At 35.4% G+C, this 22250-nt stretch overlaps 1 protein-coding gene across 1 annotated transcript in view; it reads left to right on the top strand.

Annotated features, from left to right (window-relative positions):
- LOC145292234 (uncharacterized) overlaps positions 1–22250 on the top strand; it is a 314231-nt gene that overhangs the window by 226617 nt on the left and 65364 nt on the right. The window contains exons 20-21 of the mRNA XM_080138557.1: positions 7998–10124; positions 15337–15465. Coding sequence (XP_079994683.1) covers positions 7998–10124; positions 15337–15465 — 2256 coding nt within the window. The remainder of the gene's footprint in view (positions 1–7997; positions 10125–15336; positions 15466–22250) is intronic.

Here is a 22250-nt window from a genome sequence, read left to right as displayed (position 1 = left end):
TGAAAGAAGATACTAGCTGGGAGAAACTTTTGACTTTGTTTAGTTCTGGAGTGACAAGGATGACCAACGACCCCCAAAATTCCCCCTTTTGAGTTGGCCATGTGCCTAAGTTTTTTGTTCATCGTTGATTTTTTTCTGTATTTTTTTAACATGAATAAAAGATTTAATATCTCAAAGTGTAGTATCTGTTCCGGCAGATGCTGCACTTAAGATGATTTGTACCAGTCAATGGAGGGGAAACCCTCTATACTGGGACAATTATTATTTTTGGTAACCAGAGTGACCCCTTTTAGGGGAGCTGGTTTTTACCTCACATTAAAAACGGCCTTGTGCCTAATTTGCTCAGTGGGGGAGCAAATAAACACCATCTGTTCTTCAGATGCTGCAAGCTATGACTAGCAAAGACCAGATGTGGGGGCAACCCCACATGCCTGACCTTTAACCAGCTCCCATTTCCCACCTCTCGGGAGCTGGTCCCCTTTTTCCCTTCCCCCTCCCTTCACTCCTCACATTAAAAATCGGCCTTGTGCCTAATTTGCTCGGTGGGGGAGCAATTAAATACCATCTGTTCTTCAGATGCTGCACTTCTATTTCTTGTTCTCTTTCGGTGGAGGAGAAATCCTTCACGACTGAGACAATTTTTATTTTTGTACCTTTTCTCCACGTTAAAAAACGACCCTGGTGTCTAACTCTGTCCCGTGGGGAGGCATAGTAAATAGGTACCACTATGACTTGCTCCACTTTAACAATGATTATTTAGAATGTAGGTAAATCGTCATAGCATAGATGCTATGACGATTTGCGTCATAGAGTGGATTCTATTTTGGTAGAATTCTACCTGGTGAAAGAACTTAAGGACAAATTAATTGATGCTAATAATCAAAATGAGAATGGAATGCAAGCATTCAGTTTTAATTCTCAGAAAGTTACTACAACAAATGGCACCTGAAAAAGATCAAAATCTTGCGACAAGAACAGCAACCAAAGTGAGCAAAAACATTCATAAGCTAATCAACCATGTAAATAATAAACAATGTTAGCAAATAAAATGAAATTAATATGGAATTGCAGGTGAATGTTATCAGTTGGCTACTATTCTCAAAACACATTTTATTAATTATATATAATTTTTAATTACATTTTTAGTAACTTATAAAATGTCATCAAATATTCTGAGATTATGAGACCATGTTTAATATCCCAACATTTCAATTAAACTAGCTAGGGGTATTTGGCGTTGCTCGGGTGTTTGGAGGTGTGTATGTGGGGGGGGAGTAAAAAAAGTAAGTATGAGGATCGAACCCGAACCCTTGAGGTAAAGTTGTGAAAAAAAAAAAGTACGAATTTAACCATTGCCCCACCGCGACACGCTAACGGAAAAACGTTTGAATTTATTTAATTACTTGGATTTAGCAGGTGCGCGTTTTAATGAGTTAACAAGGTCAAGTTTGACTGCGGGATTTCATTTACTGCTGAAAGCTTTTTTTTTTTCTCCCCCAAGATGTTATAAGAAAAAAACTAACCCACATACGGCGAGCGACAAATATTGAATATCTATCTTCCCGAAATCGAGCAAATTAAATAGACAGGCCAGTTTCGTTGTTAACTGTGAGATATTACGATTTATATGTGATATAAAAAGTTTTAAAAAGTTGTGAAACGAGCGACCGCTTCTCTAAAAGAAGCCTTTTGTAGACACACAGAAAAAGCGAACACACATACATACATACATTTTCGCTTTTATATTTATAGACTAGCGGGTCTACCCGGCGTTGCTCGGGACCGTATAAACAATGAGAAAATTGAATTAACCTGTCTTAGAATTCTCTCTCTCTCTCTCTCTCTCTCTCTCTCTCTCTCTCTCTCTTTTCGTCTTACAAAAATAAATTCTTGAAACTAAAACATTTATTTCCTGTTTACATGGTCTTTTGGCTAAGATCAAAGTGTTGTATATGTTCTTAGAATTCCAGCAGTCTCATCTTTCGTAGAAACAAACGTTACTCGAAAAACAAATACAATCACTCTTATTAGTTTACATTTTAAAACACAGTTCCTGTCTAGACATCTCTCCCCCCCCCTCTCTCTTTATCTGTTGTTGTGTGTGTGTGTGTGTGTCTCTATCTCCCTCTCCCTCTCTATCTGTCTGTCTCTCTTCGTCTTCCTTACTCTAAAGAGTGATAAAAAAAAAAGAATATGAAGTAATGCTAAAAACATCGATCGTTCTCTCTCTCTCTCTTTCTCTCTATCTCTCTCTATCTGTTGTTGTTGTTGCGTGTGTGTGTGTGTCTCTCTCTCTCTTTCTATCTCCCTCTCCCTCTCTATCTGTCTGTCTCTCTTCGTCTTCCTTACTCTAAAGAGTGATAAAAAAAAGAATATGAAGTAATGCTAAAAACATCGATCGTTAATAATTTTTTAAGCGTATTATTTTTTGTTTTACTTCACATTTTTTATGATTCAGCATGTAGCGTTTATTAAATTACGTATTTCGTTTCCTGTCTAGACATCTCTCTCTCTTTCTCTCTCTCTCTCTCTCTGTTTGCGTTTGTGTATCTCTCTCTCTCTTTCTCTCTCTCTCTCTCTCTCTCACTTCGTCTTCCTTACTCTAAAGAGTGTTACTAAAAAAGAAAATGGCGTCTGGCTGTTTTTTTTGTAAAAACTTCGATTGTTAATATTTTTTGTAAGCGTATTTTTTTTTTTTTACTTCACATTTTTGGCTTGCTATTTTTCGTTTAACTATCGTATCTAACTATTTTTAACGTGCTAATAACTTTGGTAACGTTGTCATAGTGTAGAATTTCATAGTTTAGCTTGTGTGAGGATTAAAAAATTTTTTACCGATAACAACAATGTTTTTAAATTCAGACTGCCATTACAGCTTGCTAACGTCAAGATCACGTGACATGACTCAACGGGTTTTAAATACAAGTTGACCCAAAATAAACGACCCCGTGTACACTTTATGTAGAAGAGTTGGCGCCCATATTTTTGGGGGCAGTTATAAATCGATTTAAAAATATGTAATGTTTAACATTAAAATGTCACTTTTTTGCCCCCCCCTATAGAAAATCGATCAGTTGACGCACTTCTGATGGTCCTTTTGGGCCAATTTTTCGATATTTGTCGTCCGGAGGGTGGGGGCTTTCATGTGAGACCAAGTTTGTGAATTTTTGTTCCGTCGGTCAAAAGTTTTTAGCAGACACACAAACATACATACATACATACATTTTCGCTTTTATATATATAGATAGAAGATAGATAGAAGATGTTACAACATAATTCTTCCTACTACCTCTTTTTATTCACTGCTTCTGACGACTTTTTGTGGGAGTTGATAATAATTTTCAAATCATGACTGAGACTAAATACTGAAAATAAACTGATAGTGATAGTAGGGAGGGAGAGTTTCAAAAATTTAAATTTGACGATTGCTTTTTATTTGAATTTTTTCTCCAAATCAGGCAGTTTGTTGTGTCCATTCACATTTTACATACATATGTACACAATACCCTTTTCGTATATGTATACATCCACAGATACACACATCTATAATATTTTGTTTTATTCCTATATATGTTGAAGTTTTCTTTTAGAAAAATATCTATTTTTTTTATTTTATAAATTTAAATTTTCAAAGGATATTTTGAAACTTGTTTTTTTCCTTTAACCTGCCACCCATAAAATTTTTTTTTTTTTTTTTTTTACAAGGGAGTCACCACTTATCAAGGCTTGGAAACCACTCGGGGATAAGAGTTATTGCGTGTACAGTAGTCAATGGGACAATATTGTAGTGATCGTTAGTAATGGAGATTTTATAGTGTCTTATTTAAGGGAGCAGTTTATCAGGAATTTGTTTATGTTGGACTTGAAGACATCCAAGTTGTAGTCAGGTGGGAAACAGGCAAACGGAAAAGAGTTCCACAGGCGTGCACTTCTAAGGAAGAAGCTTTGTTCATGGAATCTAGATGTACTCTGCCAAGGCAGGTTAGGCTATTTTTAGTAGCTCCTGGCCAGATGTGGCAGCAGTACTCCATTCTTGAACGTACTTGACTTTTATATAGATAGAGAATTGCATCAGCAGTTAGATATCTTCTGGAGCCGTAGAAGGATCCTACCATTTTTCCAGCGATCTTGGCAACAGACTTGATGTACGTGTTCCATTTCAGGTCAGGAGTAAAAGTCAATCCCAGAAGCTTATCAAAACATGGAGCCTCCTCTAGATGAGAGCCATCCATTTCAATTGATGCCAAATAGGGATCAGAGTGTTGATGATGTAAACATAGGAGCTTGGTTTTAGATGCATTAAAAGTAACCAACCACCTCTTCCCCCACTGTACCACGCGTTCAAGATCAGAGGAGAGATAATCAGAGAGAACTTGGTCATTTACGGCCTTAGATGTGTTGCTATAGATGGTCGTGTCATCAGCATAGATGTCAATGAATGATTTAAGTATGTGTTTTCGGAGATCATTGATTCAGATCAGGAAGAGAGTTGGGCCCACGATGGACTCCTTAGGGACTCCAGCATTAATACTGTGGGCCTATGATTTCTGCCCATCAACTACTACTCTTATGAGCCTATCAGAGAGAAATGATTCAATGATTGAGAAAACATAGAAATGATTCAATGATTGAGAAAACATTTCCAGTTATACCGTAGCTGGAAATCTTGTGAAGTAAGTCCTTATGCCATACCTTATTGAAGTGTCCTCTGTAGTATCAGACCTGACAGAATGGTTAATTGTAGGTATAGACCGTTTCATACCCTCAAAAAAATTCCAGCAAAAACCTAACAGCCAGCCGTGGTTCTCTCCGGAATGTGCTGCTGCCATTGTGCATAGAAATCACTTTTTCCATTGCTTCCAACATAATAGATGTACTGAGACTAAAGCCGCTGTCAGAACTACCAGCAACCACTGTAAAAAAGTAATAAAGAACGCAAGAGAGTTGTATGTTCAGTCCGTCAAGTCCAAAGTAGCTGAGCAGCAGCTTGGTTCCCACCAGTTTTGGCAAATAGCAAACAGAATCCTGAACAGAAGCATGTGCTCTATCCCAACTCTCATAAATAGACCTGATGTAATCTCGTCAGCATCAGATAAAGTCAAACTCTTTGACAAGAACTTTGCAGCTAATTCTAACCTTTGCGACTAAGGCTGCCAACCTCCAATATTTCCTCCTGTATCAGAAAACATACTATGTGATATACAAATATCTGTACATGATGTTGCCAAGCTAATCAAAAACCTTGATTCCAGTAAAGCAACCGGCCCTGATGGTATTCAAATTATAGTACTCAAAAGACTTCAACCAGAACATGTGCTCATCCTTACAAAACTGTTTAAACGTTGTCTTAAGGAGAATTGCTTCCCGTCACCCTGGAAATCTCATCAGTATGCCCCGTATTTAAGAATTCAGGTGATAAGTCATCTCCCTCACAGTACAGGCCAATAAATCTCCTGTGCGTTATAAGTAAGTTGCTGGAATCTGTGTTAAATAGAGAAGTTATCAACCATCTCAGCAAAAATAACCTTCTTAGTGACATGCAATATGGTTTCCGTTCTGCTAGATCTACAGCATATGTGCTTACAGTTATATATCATAGGATTAGCGAATCCCTCGACAGCGGCTACCTTTCTAGGGCAATTGCTCTTGACATATCAAAGGCCTTTGATAGAGTATGGCATAAAGGTTTACTTCACAAGATCTCCAGCTACGGTATAGCTGGAAATGTCTTCTCAATTATTAAATCATTTCTCTCTGATAGGTTCATAAGAGTAGTGGTTGATGGGCAGAAATCAGAAGCTCTTAGTATTAATGCTGGAGTCTCTCAGGGGTCCATCCTAGGCCCAACTCTCTTCCTGATCTATATTAATGATCTTCCAAATCACATTCTTACATCATTCATAGACATCTATGCTGATGACACTACTATCTATGGTAGCAACTCTAAGACCGTAAATGACCAAGTTCTCTCTGATTATCTCTCCTCTGATCTTGAGCAAGTGGTACAATGGGGAAAGAGGTGGCTTGTTACTTTTAATGCATCTAAAACCAAGCTTCTATCTTTACATCATCAACGCTCTGATCTCCATCTGGCATCAATTGAAATGAATGGCTCTCGTCTTGGGGAGGCCTCATGTTTTGACAAGCTTCTGGGCTTGACCGTTACTCCTGATCTGAAATGGAACACATACATTAAATCCGTATTAATTAAAGTAGATATCTCACTGCTGATGCAATTCTCTATCTATATAAGAGCCAGGTACGTCCAAGGATGGAATACTGTTGCCACATCTGGGCAGGAGCTGCTAGAAAGGACTTGTCTTGCCTTGATAGAGTTCAAAATAGACTTCGTAGCCTCGTAGGAGATGTCATTTTCTCTTCCTTGCAACCTCTATCTCACAGAAGAGATGTTGCGAGTTTGTCTCTGATGTATCGTTATTTTCATGGAAAGTGTTCAACTGAGCTTCAATCTATGGCACCCCCCTCGCCAAACTTTCACAAGAAACACTCGTCTAGCTGTAAACACTATCAATAATTCCCCCCCCCACTCTTTATCTGTGCCTAAACCTAAACGTAGATTCCATGAGCAAAGCTTCTTTCTTAGAACTGCACGCCTATGGAATTGTCTTCCGTTTTTCTGCTTTCCAGCTGACTACGATATGGTTGTCTTTAAGTCTAATGTAAACAAGTTTTTGATGAGCTGTTCCATATAAGTTAACAAATTTACCGAATCTCCATTACTAACGGTTACTATATTGTTCAATTTCTGCTGTACACTCTTTAACCTTTATCCTCGAGTGGCTTCTTGGCCTTGGTAAGTGGTTATGCCTATGTAAAAAAAAAAGAAGGCCTTTGATATGTCAAGAGCAATTGCTCTAGAAAGGAAGCCTTTGTCGAGAAATTCACTAATCCTATGAGATATAACCGTTAGCACATATGCTGTAGATCTGGAAGAATGGAAACCATATTGCATGTCACTAAGAAGGTTATTTCTGCTGAGGTGGTTGACTACTTCTTTATTTAATATGGATTCCAGCAACTTACTCATGACACACAGGAGACTTATTGGTCTGTACTGAGACAGAGAGATGACTTATCACCTGAATTCTTAAATACAGGGCATACTGATGAGGTTTTCCAGGGTGTTGGGAAGCACTTCTCCTTAAGGCAATGCTTAAACAGTTTTGTAAGTATGGGGGCAAGGTCTGGTCGAAACTTTTTCAACACTATAATTGGAATGCCGTCAGGCCCAGTTGCTTTACTGGAATCAAGGTTCTTGATTAGCTTGGCGACCTCAGGCACAGATATTTGTATGTTGCATAGATAGTGTGTTGTCTGCTATAGGAGGAAATACAGGGAGTTGATGGCCTTCATCGCATAATGTAGAATTAGCTGCAAAGTTCTTGGAAAATAGTTTAGCCTTGTCTGATGCTGACAAGATTACCTCAGGTCCATTAATGATGGTTGGGATAGAACGCACGCTTCTGTTCAGGATCTTGTTTGCTATTTGCCAAAACTGGTGGGAACCAAGCTGCTGCTCAGCTACTTTGGATTTAACGGACTGAGCATATAGCTCTCTTGCATTTTTTATTACTCTTTTACAGTGGTTGCTGGCAGTCCTGAAAGCAGCTTTAGTCTCAGTACATCTATTACATTGGTAGCTATGGAAAAAGTGATTTCTGTGCGCGATGATAGCAGCACATTCTGGGGAGAACAATAGCTGGCTGTTAGGTTCTTGTTGGAATTTTTTGGATGCTATGAATTTATCTAAAGACTGAAGAACAAATTGCCTAGTGAGATGCAAATTAATTATGATAGGTGAATAAAACTAAATAATTATAAATATTAAGCTGACAGATGAAAGATAAATAAAAACACTACACTAACAGATTCAGCTCATCTGTACAAATAAAGATAAACTGAATGCTAAAAAACAATAATTTAATCTTTGAATGTTATTTGAATAATAATTCTGTTTTGTCTATTTATCGTTTTAGCAACGACAACACCAGCTCCAATAACGACAACTCCAGCACCGACAACGACAACACCATCTCCAACAACCACAACTCCAGCTCCAACAACGACAACACCAGCTCCAACAACAACAACACCCGCTCCAACAACAACAACACCAGCTCCAACAACAACAACACCAGCTCCAACAACAACAACACCAGCTCCAACAACAACAACTCCAGCACCGACAACGACAACACCAGCACCGACAACGACAACACCATCTCCAACAACCACAACTCCAGCTCCAACAACAACTACACCAGCTCCAACAACAACTCCAGCACCTACAACTACAACACCAGTTCCGACAACTACAACTCCCGCACCTACAACAACAACACTAGCACCAACAACAACACCAGTACCCACTACAACAACTCCTACACCAACAACAACAACTCCTATGCCAACAACAACTCCAGCACCAACAACAACGACACCAGTACCAACAACAACAACACCAGCCCCAACAACGACAACACCTGCACCAACAACAACAACACCAGCACCGACTACTACAACCCCAGCAGCAACTACAACGACACCAGCACCGACAACAACAACACCAGTACCGACAACAACTACACCAGCACCAACTACTACAACTCCAGCACAAACAACAACGACGCCAGCACCAACAACCACAACACCAGCACCAACAACTACAACACCAGCACCAACAACAACGACACCAGCTCCTACAACGACAACTCTAGCACCAACAACGACAACTCCAGCACCAACAACAACTACTCCAGCTCCAACAACAACAACTACATCAGCGCCTACAACAACAACTCCAGCACCAACAACAACCCTAGCACTGACAACAACGACACCAGCACCAACTACAACCACACCAGCACCAACAACAACAACACCAGCACCAACAACGACAACACCTGCACTGACAACAACAACACCGGCACCAACAACAACAACTCCGGCACCGACAACAACAACACCGGCACCGACAACAACAACACCGGCACCGACAACAACAACACCGGCACCAACAACAACAACTCCGGCACCGACAACAACAACACCTGCACCGACAACAACAACACCGGCACCCACAACAACAACTCCGGCACCGACAACAACAACACCTGCACCGACAACAACAACACCAGCACCAACAACAACAACTCCGGCACCAACAACAACAACTCTGGCACAGACAACAACAACACCGGCACCCACAACAACAACACCAGCACCGACAACAACAACACCGGCACCGACAACAACAGCACCAACAACAACAACGCCAGCACCAACAACAACAACACCGGCACCGACAACAACAACTCCGGCACCGACAACAACAACACTGGCACCGACAACAACAACTCCGGCACCGACAACAACAACACCGGCACCAACAACAACAACTCAGGCACCAACAACAACAACTCCGGCACCGACAACAACAACACCAGCACCAACAACAACAACTCCGGCACCGACAACAACAACTCCGGCACCGACAACAACAACACCGGCACCAACAACAACAACTCCGACACCGACAACAACACCGGCACCAACAACAACAACTCCGGCACCGACAACAACAACTCCGGCACCAACAACAACAACACCGGCACCAACAACAACAACTCCGGCACCGACAACAACAACTCCGGCACCAACAACAACAACTCCGGCACCGACAACAACAACTCCGGCACCGACAACAACAACTCCGGCACCGACAACAACAACACCGGCACCAACAACAACAACTCCGGCACCAACAACAACAACACCGGCACCAACAACAACAACTCCGACACCGACAACAACAACACCAGCACCAACAACAACCTTAGCACCAACAACAACAACACCAGCACCGACAACAACAACACCGGCACGAACAACAACAATACCAGCACCAACTACAACAACAGCAGCACCAACAACAACAACACCAGCACCAACTACAACAACACCAGCACCAACAACGACAACCCCAGCACCAACAACAACACCAGCACCAACAACGACAACACCAGCACCAACAACAACAACACCGGCACCAACAACAACAACACCAGCGCTAACAACGACAACTCCAGCACCGACAACAACAGGTCTAATATATTTTTAATTTTATGTTTTTATATATTAGATTCAATATTCTTTTTACATAACAAGTTCTTTTAAAAATAGATAGTATTTATCAAGTAATCAGTAAATAATACGGTGTATTAGAATTTAGTATTCCAAGTAAATAATTTTCAAACTTATTTTGTGCAATTAGATTTATTTAAAAACACACTCAATAAGTTCCCTGCCTTACTAATAAAACCACAACTTTTAGGCAATATTCATCTTTACTCATCAACAACTTCTATGGTAATGCACTGATTTCAACATTTTTCTAACAATCTAATACATTTTTTCTATAATGATTTGTCTTTGGCCCTTAAACTATGCCTTAGTTTCTTATATCTCTTTTTAATTAGAGTAAAAATCTCTTGTCCGTATCCATTCTTTAGAGGCCTGCAAAAACAGCCAGTATCCCTTAGAGCCAGATCTTGAGTATAGGATGAGTGTGAAAGCAATATTTCCATAGTTGCCGCCAGTTTGTTAAATGCATTCTCTTAGTGAAAAGCATTTTCTTCTTCATTTGTGGTCAAAACGATCAAAATAACTTTGCTAAAAAGAAAAAAACTTTGGTAATTTTTTTCTTCAAACGTACCAATAATGCTATTTAATATTCATAATTGATAGTTTGTACTTTCTTAAGATTAACATTGTAAATAATGAAGCCTAAAAGCTTGCCTTTGGTTTTTGCATCTATCCTTTACATGGATATCACCTGAACTATCCACTCAGTTGACTGCCCATTTGACTGGAGTGAAATGGTAGATTCATGTTTCATCTATTGTCACACATTTTTCTTACTTCATATAGTCACCATTCATCAAGGCCCTAAGGCCATTCAAGGATGAGGGTTGATAGGTATCATAATGAACAACATGGTGCTTCCCCAGGATGAGAGCGATTCATTTCAACTGGGACCAGGTGGGAATCAAAGCATTGATAATGGAAAGAGAGAACTTAGTTTTTAGATGCATTAAAATTAAACAGACATCTTTTTCCCCATTGCACCACTCAATAACAGAAAAGAGAGAATTAAAAAGATCTTGGTCATTGCTAGCCTTTGAATGGATGGAACCCTGAAATGTGCCAGTATTGATACTATGCACTTCTGATTCCTGCCCATCGAATACTATTCTTATAAATCTATCAGAGAGACAGGTTTTAATAATTGAGAGGACATTTACTTTACTGAAGTAAAGATTTTTGGTAAGCTTGGCAACATCATGCACAGATGTTGCATAGCAAGTTTTCAGTCACGGGAGAAAATATAGGAGGTAGGCGGTCCTGATCATAAAGGATAGAATTTGCTGCAAAGTTCTTAGCAAAGAGTTTGGCTTTGTCCAATGCTAATGAAATTACCTCGTGTCAATTGATTACGTTTGGGATAAAGGACACACCTCTGATCAGGACCTCTTCGCTATTTGCCAAAATTAATAAGAACCAAGCCACTCTTCAACTACTTTGGACTTGATGGACTATGGCTCTCTTGTATTCTTTATTACTCTTTTACAGTGGTTACTAGCAATTCGAAAGGCAGCTTTAGTTTTGAAATATCTATTTCATTAACAGCAAGAGAATTAGAAGTTTCTATACACAATGGCAACAGCACATTCTGAAATAAACCACAGCTGGCTCTTAGTTTTTTACTGGAGTTTCTTGGAAGGCATGAAACAGTCTATACTGACAGTTAACCAGGTCTGATACTATAGAGGACACATTCTTTTTTAAGCATGGAATGCAGAGGTATATCTGATATAAATGTTCGGAAGCTATCCGAGACAGCCATAGAATATGATGGAGAGGTACAGCTGAGACTGCTGTATATCTCCTTTTTGTTGCATTGCAATAATTGCAAAAAATTCTCTGAATCATCGGCTCATTGTTGTTTTTGATTGACTGTGATTAAATGCAACATTCACTTTGAACACGTCTTTCTCATTGATAAATATTCATACAAAATAAATAAACTGCCTAAGATATCTTTAATTTTTCTGCTATTTCATGCAACTTAAATTTAGTGTTAGAGTTCATCTTGACCTTTTCTTGGACAACTGCCCAATTTGAGCAATCTGAGCATTCAGCATAATTTGTGTGTATAATACTGCCTTTGAAGTCAGCATACTACCTTTTAACTATTGTCTCTGATGCAGCAGAGTCTAAATAATACTTATTAAGTTCTTGATTTCCTTGAACAGTAGTTGTTTCTATCAGAAATGCTTTGTCAATACACAAAATTCAGATTTTTTCATTGTTTTGAAAATTTGAAACAGAAGCTTCACTTTAATAATTGTATTTTGTATACCAATTAGCCGATTGCTCTTACATTTTGACACACACCATTTGAAGGTTAATACTCTACAAAAAATTATATCAGTTTTTTTTATTAATGGTGTCATCTGTCAGATCTGGGACTTATTGAGTGATGTGTTACTAAGTAAAATGTAACAGGTTTTATAAAGTTCCATAAGACACTCAGAAATTATTAATCTCCTAATTAACGTTCAGCTTGAAGAAATAAAAAAAATTTTCATTTTGAAGCAATTTCCATAATAAGTAGCAAAAAAGAATGTATCATAAATTTAAGAAGATTTGCATCTTTGTATTACTAATTCAAATTCTTAATAATTTATTGTTTCGCATAAAGTACTTCACAACATGGGATTGGTATCAAAATGAAGCTTAGAATGAATTCACACTTTTGGAGAAGTTGTGATTTTCAAGATTGATGTCAAATCGTTTTGAATTTTTCAAATTTTTCTTGTGAGTTTTCAAGTTGAGATAAAAGCTTTTGTAAATAAATGATATTACCCAAACAATTGATAATACAAAACGTTTTTATAAAAATCTGCGTATTTTGCAAGTATTCAAGTCATAATTATTTCTGATGTGACTGCTTTGTTTTACATCATAGCAATCCTTTTTATGTTGTTGATTTCTTGACAAAATCTGATAATCACAGGTGGAAGCACATGAAGGTTTCCAACATCCATTGTGAAGTTGTATTATTTATCTTGCAGTTTATATCACTATTCACATTATCATTGTCATAAAAATAAGGCAAAAATAAAATTAGGTAATGTTATCTCAATTTGGGTACTGATTTCAGATAGGATATTTATTTTCATTCATCACCTCTAAGTTTTTAGATATGCATCTGTATGACTACGTACTTGTATTAATGTATATCTATATGACTACATACTTGTATTAATGTATATCTATACGACTACATACTTGTATTATTGTATATCAATATGACTACATACTTGTATTAATGTATATCTATATGACTACATACTTGTATTAATGTATATCTATATGACTACATACTTGTATTAATGTATATCCATACGACTACGTACTTGTATTAATGTATATCTATATGACTACATACTTGTATTAATGTATATCTATATGACTAGGTACTTGTATTAATGTATATCTATACGACTACGTACTTGTATTAATGTATATCTATACGACTACATACTTGTATTATTGTATATCAATATGACTACATACTTGTATTAATGTATATTTATATGACTACATACTTGTATTAATGTATATCTATACGACTACATACTTGTATTAATGTATATCCATACGACTACGTACTTGTATTAATGTATATCTATATGACTACATACTTGTATTAATGTATATCTATATGACTACATACTTGTATTAATGTATATCTATACGACTACATACTTGTATTATTGTATATCTATATGACTACATACTTGTATTAATGTATATCTATATGACTACATACTTGTATTAATGTATATCTATACGACTACATACTTGTATTAATGTATATTTATATGACTACATACTTGTATTAATGTATATCTATACGACTACATACTTGTATTAATGTATATCCATACGACTACGTACTTGTATTAATGTATATCTATACGACTACATACTTGTATTATTGTATATCTATATGACTACATACTTGTATTAATGTATATCTATACGACTACATACTTGTATTAATGTATATCTATATGACTAGGTACTTGTATTAATGTATATCCATACGACTACGTACTTGTATTAATGTATATCTATACGACTACATACTTGTATTATTGTATATCAATATGACTACATACTTGTATTAATGTATATCTATATGACTACATACTTGTATTAATGTATATATATATGACTACATACTTGTATTAATGTATATCTATATGACTAGGTACTTGTATTAATGTATATCTATACGACTACATACTTGTATTATTGTATATCAATATGACTACATACTTGTATTAATGTATATTTATATGACTACATACTTGTATTAATGTATATCTATATGACTACGTACTTGTATTAATGTATATCCATACGACTACGTACTTGTATTAATGTATATCTATATGACTACATACTTGTATTAATGTATATATATATGACTACGTACTTGTATTAATGTATATCTATATGACTACATACTTGTATTAATGTATATCTATATGACTACATACTTGTATTAATGTATATCTATACGACTACGTACTTGTATTAATGTATATCTATACGACTACGTACTTGTATTAATGTATATCTATATGACTACATACTTGTATTAATGTATATCTATATGACTACATACTTGTATTAATGTATATCTATACGACTACGTACTTGTATTAATGTATATCTATATGATAACATGCTTGTATTAATGTATATCTATACGACTACGTACTTGTATTAATGTATATCTATATGACTACATACTTGTATTAATGTATATCTATACGACTACGTACTTGTATTAATGTATATCTATACGACTACGTACTTGTATTAATGTATATCTATATGATAACATGCTTGTATTAATGTATATCTATACGACTACGTACTTGTATTAATGTATATCTATACGACTACATACTTGTATTAATGTATATCTATATGACTATATATTTGTATTAATGTATATCTATATGACTACGTACTTGTATTAATGTATATCTAACAAATTAGAGGTGATAAATGAAAATAGATATCCTATCTGAAATTAGAAACTCAAAATGAGGTTAACATGTCTATCTTTATTTTTGCCTTTTTTTCCAGTATTATTAATCAAATATTAATCAACTTTCTTCTAAGAAAATAAAGATTTTTTTTGGAATCCTGAATCTTCTTTTCTGTCCACAGCAACAACAACAATAATTACAACAACACCCACTCCAACCACTACCACTACAGTGAAGACAACAACATTGCTTACCACCACCACCACCGCACCACCAACAACAACTACAGTGCCAACAACGACTGTGCCAAGTATTAATCATTTATTTCAATATAAACATTGATCGATCTTAGTTTATCTCTTCATAACTGGAAGCTGACTTAGGTGAAACGGATGAAGACAAACACATTCAATAGTCATAATGTTAATTTATTCAATTTTCTAAGCCAATCTGTCCAGCTGGCTTAGTTTGTTGTATCATATATTCTTAAATACTTTTCATTAGCATTTCCTTTAATCTAGTTCTACACAACTTCCACTGTGTCTGATCTTGTCTCATCATCTACCTAATACTTTTAACCTTTATCCTTCAGTGACCTCCGGGCCTTGATAAATGGTGACCTTCCAAGTAAAAAAAAACATTCCTGTCAGCCACTGCTGATCAACACTGCTTAATTATTTCAAAAGGCCTGCTCTCTTTTAAAATACTTGACCAATTAGTAAAAAAAAACATTCCTGTCAGCCACTGCTGATCAACACCGCTAGCTTAATTATTTCAAAAGGCCTGCTCTCTTTTAAAATACTTGACCAATTAGTAAAAAAAAACATTCCTGTCAGCCACTGCTGATCAACACCGCTTTCTTAATTATTTCAAAAGGCCTGCTCTCTTTTAAAATACTTGACAAATTAGTAAAAAAAAAACATTCCTGTCAGCCACTGCTGATCAACACCGCTTTCTTAATTATTTCAAAAGCCCTACTCTCTTTTAACATATTTGACCAATTAGTAAAAAAAAAAATTCCTGTCAGCCACTGCTGATCAACACCGCTTTCTTAATTATTTCAAAAGGCCTGCTCTCTTTTAAAATACTTGACAAATTAGTAAAAAAAAAACATTCCTGTCAGCCACTGCTGATCAAAACCATTTGCTTAATTATTTCAAAAGGCCTGCTCTCTTTTTACATACCAATTAGTAAAAAAAAAAATTCCTGTCAGCCACTGCTGATCAACACCGCTTTCTTAATTATTTCAAAAGGCCTGCTCTCTTTTAAAATACTTGACCAATTAATAAAAAAAAAACATTCCTGTCAACCACTGCTGATCAACACTGCTTGCTTAATTATTTCAAAAGGCCTGCTCTCTTTTAAAATACTTGACCAATTAGTAAAAAAAAACATTCCTGTCAGCCACTGCTGATCAACACTGCTTGCTTAATTATTTCAAAAGGCCTGCTCTCTTTTAAAATACTTGACCAATTAGTAAAAAAAAAGTTCCTGTCAGTCACTGCTGATCAACACTGCTTTCTTAATTATTTCAAAAGGCCTGCTCTCTTTTAAAATACTTGACCAATTAGTAAAAAAAACATTCCTGTCAGTCACTGCTGATCAACACTGCTTGCTTAATTATTTCAAAAGGCCTGCTCTCTTTTAAAATACTTGACCAATTAGTAAAAAAAAAACATTCCTGTCAGCCACTGCTGATCAAAACCATTTTCTTAATTATTTCAAAAGGCCTGCTCTCTTTTAACATACTTGACCAATTAGATCGTCTGTCCACCTCATTATATAACAAAAATATAAACTTTAATAAAATCATAGCATAAGTGTATTAAATGACTATTTTAATCATATTAGCAAAACCATTTTCATAATTATTTCAAAATGCCTGCTCTCTTTTAACATACTTGACCAATTAGATCGTCTGTCCACCTCATTATATAACAAAAATAAAAACTTTAATAAAATCATAGCATAAGTGTATTAAATGACTATTTTAATCATATTAGCAAATTGCCAAATTCACAAAGTTAAAGGATATTAGTGTCTTAGATGGGTGACTATTTGCTAATACCAGATGCTATATAAAAAATACAGAGTTAATAGTTTTGCATACCAAGAGTTGACTATTAATTTACAACTGCAAGAAACACATTTATTTGTTGTAATCTGCATCAACGAGCTGGTGATGACAGATCAATTTCAGGTTCAAGTTTTGTTTTTTTCTGCTGCTGTAGTCTAATATAGAGGATGAAAACAACATAGTTGAAATTTATAATGCTATCATGTATTAAATAAATTTAAATAAATTTAAACAAAATAAAACCTTATTATTAGAATGCACTGAGATTCTGAGAGCTTATAACTATTAGAGTATTCATAATATATAGATTATGTGACTTACTTCCAGATAATTTTATATATGAAAAGACGAGTTAATACATAAATAGATAGCAATCATGCAGGAAAAAAACTAACTGATTAGAAGAACACAAGGAGAGAAAGTGCCAATCATTGTGCACTGTTGACATTACATTAATTTTATCACCTATATTCAGCACTGACTCCTATAAATATAACTCATACAATCATATATCTTTAATATAAAATAAATTCAGACTTTCTCCTATTTAGTTGACAAAAATAGCTTTAATAACAAAAGATAGACAAAAAAATCTCTTTCATAAGTGACTTAGGACAATTATTGTTTTAATATATGAAAAAAAATTATATTTTTGAATTTTTCAGATACACATTGATAATTTGTATTTGAATGACTAATCTTGAGTTTTATTTTTACAACGTTTTCGTTGATGTAATCTCCCACCTTCTCCAGGTCTCTCTTTTGTTAAACACGGGCATCTGAATGTCAAACTTGGAAATCTGCATCAAATTTTGAATGTAACCCTTTATTTAATCCATGAGAGTAGCATCCCTCCTCTAGAAGTGTCATTTACAACTTAATCTTAGCTAGTATTTTATCCATTATGACATAGGTTCTTGCACTAGGCACACCTAGTATATATATATATATATATATATATATATATATATATATTGGGGTTTTCCTTCTTCTAGATTAGTTGCACAATAGAGGCTTAGAATATTGATATGTAATTGAAGAGAGGATATCCTCTGTTCACTGCTAGATATTAATAGTAGGCTGCACTAGACTCTAAGCTGTGATTCTGCAACTAGTTTGGCAGAAGGAAAAGTCCAAAATAACAGCAGTCTTTCTTTGCTTATTCCAGCATTGTCTTCAGTCATTCTGCACATCTTGTCACTGGACTAAATGAGAGATGCATTTCAGGATTACACAAACATTGCTATAGTATAGACTCTCCTGCACAACCACCCTAACATGGGTATCCATTATGTCTCAAGACTGAAAGAAAGTCTTAGTTTATTTCCTTTTTAATATTAAAACTGATAATCTTGCTTGGTTATTTTCAAAATGAGATGAGAACCGATAATAGAGGGATTAGTAGTAATACAAGCATAATAAAATCCCAATTAGAGAATGATGTAAATAAATAAATGATATAAATAAAAAGAAAAGGGAGAGCATAGTTACGGCAGTAGAATATGTTTGGTGATAAAGGACGAATGTGATGAGAAGTGATGGAGAGAGGAATAGAAGAAGTCATAGTAGTAAGTGAAGTGGAAAAGGAAAAAGTAGAGAAGGAGAGTAAGAAGAAAGAAGGAATAATAAAGGAATGAGAAAGCAAAAATATAAAATATACCAACATCATTGACCCAATGGGTTACAAATTGTGTAATATATATATATATATATATATATATATATATACATATATATATATATATATATATATATATATATATATATATATATATATATATATACTAGCACTTCAGCCCAGCTTTGCTCAGGCCCTATGAACTGTTCATAACTTTATGTGCATATATATATATATATATATATATATATATATATATATATATATATATATATATATATATAAAATCGAAAATGTATGTATGTATGTATATATGTGTGTTCGCTTTTTCTCTATGTCTACAAAAGGCTTTTTTCAGAGAAGCGGTCGGTTGGTTCACAACTTCTTAAAACTTTTTATATCACATATAAATCGTAATATCTCACAGTTAACAACGAAGCTCGCCTGTCTATTTAATTTGCTCGATTTCAGGAAGATAAATATTCAACATTTGTCACTCGCCGCATGTGTGTTAGTCCTATAACATCTTGGGAAAATAAAAAATAAAAAAAAAGCGTTCCGCAGTAAATGAAATACTATCCCGCAGTGAAACTGGACCTCATTAACTCATTAAAACAGGCACCTGCCAAATCCAAGTAATTAAATAAATTCAAACGTGTTTCTATTAGCATCTCGTGGTGGAGCAATGGTTAATGTCGCACATTTTTTTTTTTCACACTTTAATTTACAACTTTGCCTCAACGGTTCGGGTTCGATCCTCATACTTACTTTTTTTTTTCACCCCCCCGAGTTTCCACACACACCTCCAAACACCCGGGCAACGCCAGGTACCCCTCGCTAGTATATATATATATATATATATATATATATATATATATATATATATATATATATATATATTAAAAAGTTTGACTCATGTCCAGGTAACCTACATTTAAAAATTCAAGTGTTTAGAATCAAAATTTGCAGAGGAGTTTGGTAGAGTCTGCAGAAGTCAACTCTTTCAACTGACCTCTTGGCAGCCAAATTTTCAACCCAAAACTGATTAAAAAGCTTGGTGCATGTCTGAATACCCTGTATGTAAAATTTCAAATGTTTAGACCCAAAATTAGCTGAATAGTTTGCTAGAGATCACAAAGGTCAAATCTTTTGAACTTTGACTCCTTGGCAGCCAAATTTTTGGCCAAAAACTGATTAAAAAGCTTGCCCTATGTCTGAATAAACATTATGTAAAATTTCAAATGTTTAGACTAAAAATTATCTGAGAAGTCAAATTATTTTTTAACTTTGCCCCTAATTTTGATTCCTAAACGTTTATTGTTTTGGGCTCAAATCAAGTTAAAAAGTTTGATCCATGTCCAAGGAACCTGCATCTAAAATTTCAAGTGTTTAGATCTAAAATTGGTGGAGGAGTTTGGTAGAGTTTTCAAAAGTGAAATGGTTGAACTTTGACCCCTTGACAGCCAAATTTCTGACCAAAAACCAGTTAAAAAGATTTTCCCAAATCTCAATACCCCTTATGTCAAATCTTGAGTCTGTAGACTGAAAATTGACAGAATAATTTGGTAGGGCAATGTACACACAGACAATTTCACTTTTATAGATATACTAGCAGTTCAGCCTGGCTTTGCTCGTGCCTTATGTGCTGTTCATAACTTTATGTGCATATGTACATATATATATTAAAATGTTTGACTCATATCCAGGTAACATCTAAAAACTAAAATGTTTAGACCCAAAATTGGCAGAGGAGTTTGGTAGAGTCTGCAAAAGACATCTCTTTCAACTTTGATCTCTTGGCTGACAAATTCTTGCTCAAAAACTGACTAAAAATCTTGCTGCATGTCTGAATACCCTTTATGTAAAATTTCAAATGTTTAGACTAAAAAATTAGCTGAATAGTTTGCTAGAGACTGCAAAGGTCAAATCTTTTGAACTTTGACCCCTGGCAGCCAAATTTTCGCCCCAAAACCAATTAAAAAGCTTGCCCTATGTCTGAATACACTTTATATAAAATTTCAAATGTTTAAACCAAAAGTTGGTTGAGTAATTTGGTAGAGACTGCAGAGGTCAATTTTTTTAAAAACTGTGACCCTTATTTTGACTCCTTAACATTTAATGTTTTGACCTCAAATCAAATTAAAAAGTTTGATCCATGTCCAAGTAACCAACATCTAAAATTTCAAGTGTTTAGACGCAAAATTGGCAGAGGAGTTTGGTAGAGTTTTCAAAAGGTTCAACTTCGACCCCTTGATAGTCAAATTTTTGACTAAAAACTGATTAAAAACATTTCCCCAAATCTCAATACCCCTTATGTCAAGTCTCGAATCTGTAGACTAAAAATGTACAGAGTAGTTTAGTAGGGAAATGTAAACACAGACACACACACAGACAGTTTCCCTTTTATAGATATACTAGCGGGGGGGGGGGTACCCGGCGATGCCCGGGTGTTTTGAGGTAAATCAAAACTCCGGGGGGTGGGGTTAAATAATAATAAAAAAATGTTTTGGTAGGTGAGTATGAGAATCGAACCCGTACCCTTGAGTTGGAAATTAATGTGTGAAAAAAAACGTGCTACGTTAACCATTGAGCCATGGCGACAGACAACGTTGGTTAGAATTTATTTATTTATTTAACTATAAAAACAGGCGTGCGCAATAAAAGTTAACTCTGCTGCTCCCATTTGACCTAATTAAGAAAGTCAAATAGAAGTCACGCAGCGTTTGGGTTTGTTTATCCAAATTTGACTGTTTTTTCCCCCAACAGATGTTGGGGAGGGGAAAGCAGCTCCCAATTGTCCAGATTGAATCTGATATACAAGATTGATCAAAGCTGATTGCTTCTGGACGTTTTTCCCGGCGCAATGCCGAGAATACGTCATTTGAGTTTAGTTTCACTTTATTTATGCTAAAAAGCGCGATCAACACGCGAGAAGCCAAAATAGCAATAATTTTGTAAAAATCGACGTGAATAAATCTATGCGCTATGCGCTTTCCTAATTCCTAGATATTATTATATAGGACCTATATAAACAGTTTTAAGCGATAGTAACGACCCCAGGAGCGTGTGCGAGAAAAGCCTTTTGAAGACATACACGAAATGCTCACACACATTTTGCCTTTTATATATATAGATAGAAGAAGATAGAAGATAGATAGATATATATATATTTATAAAAGAAGTTAAAATCAATATTTCTCCAAGAGAGCTCAATGCATGGTAGAGCTTTATAAATAAACATTATATAAAGATTAAAACAATCTACACAATCTAAGTTTGCCTGTTTGGCATAGAAACAGATTAATTTGTATAGACTGCGAATTTAGCTTGCTATAATGTAAAGGCAGTTATCCTTGGGTGTTATGAGCTTGTTTGGAAGTATACATGCAAAATTTTATGT

The sequence above is a fragment of the Euprymna scolopes genome, chromosome 13, assembly GCF_053919585.1.
Source record: "Euprymna scolopes isolate OS-2025 chromosome 13, ASM5391958v1, whole genome shotgun sequence".
NCBI classification, from domain to species: domain Eukaryota; kingdom Metazoa; phylum Mollusca; class Cephalopoda; order Sepiida; family Sepiolidae; genus Euprymna; species Euprymna scolopes.
This window is presented reverse-complemented; position numbering and strand designations above follow the sequence as displayed.